Here is a 7,359-nt window from a genome sequence, read left to right as displayed (position 1 = left end):
TTAGTTCATTAACAGCATTGCATGCGCTGTCCTCAATTCTCTAAATCGACTACTACGAAAAACATAAATCGTTTTATTCGAGCGTACCTATTACATGTCGTTAGCGAATGATCGTCTCGGAATCCGTGAGAATCCCGAACTTCCACGTAACATGGGTTAAACGCTTGTATCCAAAGATACCGATCTAACCGGGCTGCCTGTTGGCGCCATAAAAACAAAACACACGACCACTTTCTTCCTTAAATTATTCGAAGAATTTACGACGTTTCCACTGACAAAAATGTTATAACCTAATGAGAAATTATCATCAGGGACCGAGCTAGCAAAAAATGAATCAAGCGCCGCTCAGATATGACGTGGACCACATTTTTTAGTTCTAAATTCAATTTGTTGTTCACATATTTCTTTTTTACATCAATCGATTGTTTTAGGCGGAGGAGCGTGATGACAATGCGATTTTGAAATTCTTGTCAATATTTGTTGGATAAAAATCAGTGAACGTTATACACGGCTGCGTGTGTTAAAATAACAGTTTTGTCACTGTATTTAATGGAAGGAATGTATGTTGGTTTTGTTCCAAATCTCGGTGATGATCGGAGGGTTCGCTTTCCCGAGGGACATTGCGATATGATCATTCAGTGGCGTCGACTGTGCGGCGCGTGCTTCAGATTCCTTCTCCTTCCATACGGAATTATCAATTACTTACAATGACGTTACGCTTTTTGTCCTAACGACAAACTTACGTCATCTAAGCCTTTATTACACTAAACGGTTACAATCAATTTGAAGTCGCACAAACAACTTCGTTTTACGGATGTTAGGATTTTATAGTGATTGCGTGAAGTAAAATTAAGCAATTTAGCCTTTATGAACACTCGAGTTCATGCGTTCAACTGGTTTTTTTTTAGATTGTTATCTGCCTATGTTTAAAACATTATTTTTATCTTCATTTTAGATGTAGGTAGGTACCAAGTCCAATAAGAATCGTTTTGTTTTACTAATGAAGAGTTCTACTGATGTACGTAATATACAGTGTACGTAGATGAAAATAAATTCGATTAAATACTATTGAGCTTGTTAACTTGTACTGCGAAAAGTACTATTAATATGTCAGAGGAAAGGGCAAGGAAATGTCGGCTGTCAATTTTCAGGAGACATTGAAGAGTGACGAGTGGTATTGAGCGTTTGAGAGCTGGCTGTCATAATCTGATTATTAGTGCTGCATGCGCTGGGCGGGGCGCTCGGCGGGCGGCCGACGGCACTGCAGGAGGTCGGCGCCCGCACACCTCTCTCTCACACTCGTTTCTCTTCCGGCGAGTGAGATAAGGACAGCACCTAGCCCACGCAGCAAGCAGGCGACAAACGACCCATGGTAAAACAAAAGGAATGCTGGAGGAGACGCTTTGAGGCGCCGGCGCCGAACCCCGCGCTCTAATCACCCATTTTAATTACGACACAGATCGAATCAATTAATCGGTATTTATGTTAAGACAAGCGCCGGGAACGTACGCTATGAATGTGGATTCGTGGATGCGATCACCAAGATACGAGTATCTTTCAAATCTCATAAACTTTGAAGTCAGCTATAAAAATTAAGATGATTGAAGCCGTGCCGACTTGTAGTGTATAGTGTACTGTGACTGGCGACTGAGATATCTCGTTGACGTTAAAGAACGTAACATCTCAGACATTTTTAATTATAAGTTATGATTTTTTTAAGCGAATTTGGGCGCGCCCTTCCCATCGAATAACACGAGAATAAATAACGAGTTTTTATATTGTCTGTTTGTTTTTAAAATGGCGGGAGGTCCGCGCGACGACACGCGAGCGTTCTGCGCCGGCGCGCCTCGCCCATTTGTCATATTTTGTTTTGTCGAAAAAAAAAGAAAACGGTTCTAAGCAGCATTTGTTTGTTTGTTCAACGATTATTGAGGGTTCGGATTATCTCTGATAGGAGACAGATGGAACTTGTTACAGTTTTGTGGTATATTATTGCAGACCTGATTATTTGTGTAGACGATAACTAAGAACCATATTTTAGTTCTTTCAAATAAAAACACTAGCATAAATATAAGTAAACTATAGAATTAGGTTACTGCATAACAGTAACAACAGTTTTATTTATATAGTGTGGTTAAAATTTACAAACTCATTACCGCAAATTGTTTACTGAACTTTATTGTAGTATAAATCATTTAGAACAAACATGGTTTTGAACAGTTCTTTTGATTGGTGGTTCTTAAACCTTATGGAGCAATTGTATGCTGAATTAATTTACACCGAAGCAGGTGGGAATATTGGAGAGCGATCTGTATATAGAAGTACGCATGGCCGCTGCATCGGCAGGTGTTAACTCTGCCTATGTATAAAACGCGTTGCACAAACGAACCGCCCAAATTTCATTGTTTGCGCTTTCTATTTACGCCTCAAACTTTACCCCCTCTATAGAGACTTATTTGAACAATTTGTAAAAGCACGAAGCAAGAGCCCAATTTAAAAAGTTTTTCACTTAATACGAATGCGTGAGCTTAGAAACGAAATAACTCAATTTCGTGGCGTGCAACTAGCGTTCAATAAGAATATGTTGAATATTTTTGACCCATTTCGATCCGTGGCGCCACGAGCGGCGCCGGCGCGCCCCCGGCTCACGGGATCATTAATACAAAACAAACAAAAGTGACCTCTGGACCGGCGCGGGCAGTTAACGAGATTCACGAATAAAGCGGTAAATTATCGAAATTCTGGCATCCAGCGCGGTGGTCCGCCGGCAGCGGTTTAGAAAAAACGTGTAGAAGATGACAGGAGCTAAGACGAGAGAGGCTAATTACTTAAAAAAAGACGATTCACGCGACGTGGCAACAACGCAATGTAACATCGAGCGCGCATTTGCGCTATTCAATTGCAAAAACCGCCACGGTTTTTCTGAGCTCATTTAATTAGCCCACCGCCGTTGTTACGGCACATCTCTGCGGTGATTACTGCCTGATAATTACTGAACAAATTGATTTTAATGTGCACGATAAATGTGTTATCGACCGCGTTTGTCACGGTCAGGGTTATGCGCAAATATCGCTGGAAATATGACGGGCGGAGCGTAATGGGCCTCCTGAGAGCAGGAAACGTCGGAGGCGCCGAGATCGCCACAACTGTGTAATTTCTTGGCTTCGCATTATCGATGAAAAAAAATAATTGTAGGGGTACAGTCGTAAAGCAAACAAGCTTATAATAAGGTGTAATTTGTGCTCGACCATTTAGAGAAATGCACAAATTGCTGTCGAGGCAGATGTTTGTTTTGTCTATGATGGAGGTCCAGCTTTACTCCCAAATTGTCCGTTAACAAGCCCCGCGTCAGATTCGGCAGCCCTAATGGCTTTTCGTTAAGTTTTTGTTGTTATTTTCAAATTAATGGCGGACAACCTACATGTTTTGTGATTGGGCTGGAGAATGCAACGTGACAGCTGCTTTGTATGATTGCTTTTTTTTATTTGTAAAAATAAATTCGAAATCTGACATAAGCAGTATTTATATTGGTACTTGGATTTTCGTTTGTATTTAAAATTTCATTGAAAAAGAGAAAGATTAATAATACATACCGAGTCAATAAACTTACTTTATTATATTAAAATTTTATTGGATAACTGTTATGTTTGTAAATATTTAAAGTTTATGTATTTTTTTTGTTGGTATAGTTTAAACTTTTAACTGAATATCATACAAATAAAATATCTCAGAAATTATTTTATACTTATAGTTTTAATATTTCTTGAATTGTTTCAAAGCACGTTTCATTGAAACATATTTTTACTTGTATTTTTCTTATTACTGTTCTATCGCTAGCATAGACCTATATGAAAATATATTAAATGAAATCACCAGAAACTTACCGTCCTCCCTTAGTTATGATCATTTCAGTTCCAATATCATGAAACCTCCTCCAAAGTTCACCATTCAGCAAGCGTGCTTCACACGCGGGGGGCTCTGCGTCCGCGCCTATTCTATGCTCTGAAATGAAAAAGAAAACAAAAATAAATGTATAGTAAAATGACATACATTTACATTAATATTTTATATATACTTAAAGAAACAAAACACGACACAAACAACCATTATAATGGCGTATAATATTCGCTTTATCAGTGGAAACAATCACTGAAATAAAAAACATATTTTTTAAAACAACCCAATTTAATATATTTTATATATTAAAATATAGTTCACGCTATTAAATTAGAAATCACCTGCTTGAGTAAACAAACAACAAGAACCAGTAGTAATAAAATAACCTGATCATTCAATTCTTGACTTGCATTTCAAATTAAAATTTATAAACGACTAATTGAAATTAATTACAATTGCATTAAGTACCGAGAATAATACAATTACATAATTTATATCGTCGAAGAAGTTAGCTACGTAAAAGGTTACATATATTTTGTAATTATAATCACGCGGTGTGTTTGATCTTTGATTCACGTAGGGAGCAATCAAATACAGATATTAAACGATTGCCAATTCCGTCGGGCTTTTGGCCAGAGCTCAAATTGATAGCCTTGAGTTTACAACGTTTAACTTACGGTACTGTACGACGAAGAGAATTTTGAATATGTGACGTATTTTTTATAATATAACGTATTTTGTATCGTCAGTATATTTAGTAATTATGTAGCTAAATTAAAAATAGATTACTTGCTGATTATCGCTTAGATTTTGTTTCCTTTATGGTAAAAAAAAAGTTTCCATTTAACAAAATTATCTTAATTAATATTTTAAATGCTCAAAAATTTTGTTATTCCTTATTCATTATTTGTTTTTTCGCATTTTAAATGAAATCTGTGTAATTTTGATTTTGAAATAACCTTCCTTCTGCTATGAGTAACAATGTTAATGTTAATGCCAATTTCATAACCAACATTGGATTGAGATGTAGAATTATCTCTGAAACTTATCATTCTGTAGATTGTTTAATAACAAGGAATAAATAATGGCTAGTAAATTGATACCTACTAAAGGTAGTATTATTATTATTATGTTGGTTTTTTATACAAATTATAAACCTTATAACAATCCAATACAACACATGATAATAAGTTTTATCGTTTAATCAGTAATGTAGGTACATATATTGGTACAATACCTGCATAAAATATAAACATTTACTTAAAAAATCAATATTTTTATAATTATTATATTTTAATAATATGAACGACAACCGTTGCAATAATTTATATTTTAAATCACAAATATACCTAGGTATGCTAAGATAATATGAAACATTTGACATTTTTGTTATGAACTTTACATGAAATATTTTAGGATTTATGTTTATTACCAAGTATCATATTGCTATGGTCGAAATCTGGCCGTTTATAAGATATTTTATTTTTTCAAGTCGGAAAGGTGATCTGTTGAATTCACCTATATGGCTTTATTAATTTACATGACCGCCTACCGCCGCTTAACTGATTCTGTAACCAACGTCGAGGCTTTTTATTTTAAAAGTATGAATATACAATCCTATAAATTACATAGGGCATTATGTCAGTTTCTTTTTCAATAATTGTGTGATCATAAGGTCACACAAAATACATATAAATGTAAATGCGATTTTTATATTGGACTAATACAGCGTTTACTATAACAAATATAGTAATCAAACTATTATAACAAGTATAGTGATAAACATCATATAATTTAGAATAATCTGTAAAATACTTTAATTGAAGAAACTGTTATTTAAATATAATATAATGATATATTTTTATATATTTGATGCTATTTCAGTCATAGTTCTTGAGTTTTAGTCTGCTGAATATTGCTAGTGTTTACTGTAGGTTATTATTGAAAGGAAACATTTATTGAATGGCAAAAAAAGTATTATATTTAAATAAATATTGACAACGGAATAATATGTCAAAGCACGACCAGCAATAAATAAGACATCAACGCGCTCTGAGCACTACTGCATTTTTTACTTCATGTTAGTATAATTCTTAATAATGTGTTTATCTCATTCATTATCTAGCCTTTGCTCAGGACTTTATTACCGTAATTCCAGGAACCAATTTTATATTAAAGCTTTGTCGATATAGTTGTCTTATAGACACAACCTACAATTTAAAATTGGATGCAACTGTGCTTAACTTTGTGCAACCTTATTGAAACATTGACTAGCGTTATTTATGATATAATAACCTTATATAAAAAAGCAATATATTATATTTATGACATTATAAAGGGTATAATTAACATACTTCTGATTTTTACTTCTACCTTCTTATTAATATTATGTATGTACATAATGCGATACATAAATACAATAGGTTATTGTATAATAAAGTATAATTTAAAGTTATATCTAGGAGTATATTTCAATGGTGGTAAGCATTTAGGTAAATATGATATTTAAATAATATGGATAGAAAATTAGCTAAACCGACAAAAACAGGTTAAAAGTAGATATTTCTTTAATTTACCATTACGTACTTACACACATAAAATTACTGACGAAATGTTATCTTCGCCCATACATAGACTATGATTAACAATTTGGAAACTACCCTCAAATAATTGTTATCTAATAGTAAATGTTAATATTCGACAATAGATCAAAAAGTACTACGTATTAATTATTATAGAAATATTTAGAAATATTTTAAACGTTTCTTAATTGTCCGGATGCCATACTTTAAATATGATAAATTAAAAGTAACAATAATTAAGAAAAAAAGTGAATCAACAAATGAAACCAGTATTTAAAGGTATAATTTCTTTTTTGTCGAGTTACATTATATTTATACTTACATTATTTATTACATTACATTATAATTGTATTATATATTTGTTACTTACGCAAACCGCTCAACGAGGCAGCGTGCAGCATTTGCTGTCTCAGCAGATATTCACTGAAATGGGCCTGATCCATCATCATTTTGTGCAATAAAATCAATAAAAAATGTCACCAATTAACACTTCACAACAACATTTCCCGTTAAATAAAGAGCAGTTCAAACAGTTTCAGTACAAAAGCACAAAAATCACAATTGTAAAACACGTTCAAATGTCCATTAGAAAATGAACAATAATCGTTAGGTGCGTGATCACTAAACGACAGCTGCGTTTACACTGACAGTGCGACGTCGCTCGGGCGGCGCGTGCGCATGGCCACGCCCCTTTCCTCTCATTGGTCGATAAATAACTAATGAATCTGTAAAGCCTTTGTATAGCCTTTCGAGCTTTCCACCCCTCGTCGCAGGTGATCTGACATTTGATGCGTAGGCGCATGTATCGATAGAAACCTATTGTTAACAGCTGGTTTAGAACATGGAACCATTTTTTAATAATCTTAGATATTTTTATTGT

General features: G+C 34.1%; 1 protein-coding gene across 1 annotated transcript in view; it reads right to left on the bottom strand.

The window, feature by feature from the left end:
- Window positions 1-7,118, bottom strand: part of LOC119834941 (T-box transcription factor TBX6) — a 31,380-nt gene extending 24,262 nt beyond the window's left edge. Inside the window, exons 1-2 of the mRNA XM_038359496.1 lie at window positions 6,850-7,118; window positions 3,885-4,002 (exon numbers count right to left, since the gene is read on the bottom strand). Of these exons, the coding sequence (XP_038215424.1) occupies window positions 3,885-4,002; window positions 6,850-6,928 (197 nt within the window). The 5' untranslated portion in view covers window positions 6,929-7,118. The remainder of the gene's footprint in view (window positions 1-3,884; window positions 4,003-6,849) is intronic.
- Window positions 7,119-7,359: the final 241 nt, after the last annotated feature.

The sequence above is a fragment of the Zerene cesonia genome, chromosome 20 (genome assembly GCF_012273895.1).
Source record: "Zerene cesonia ecotype Mississippi chromosome 20, Zerene_cesonia_1.1, whole genome shotgun sequence".
NCBI classification, from domain to species: Eukaryota; Metazoa; Arthropoda; class Insecta; order Lepidoptera; family Pieridae; genus Zerene; species Zerene cesonia.
Note: the sequence above shows the minus strand (reverse complement) of the source record. Positions and strands in the feature narration are given on the sequence as shown.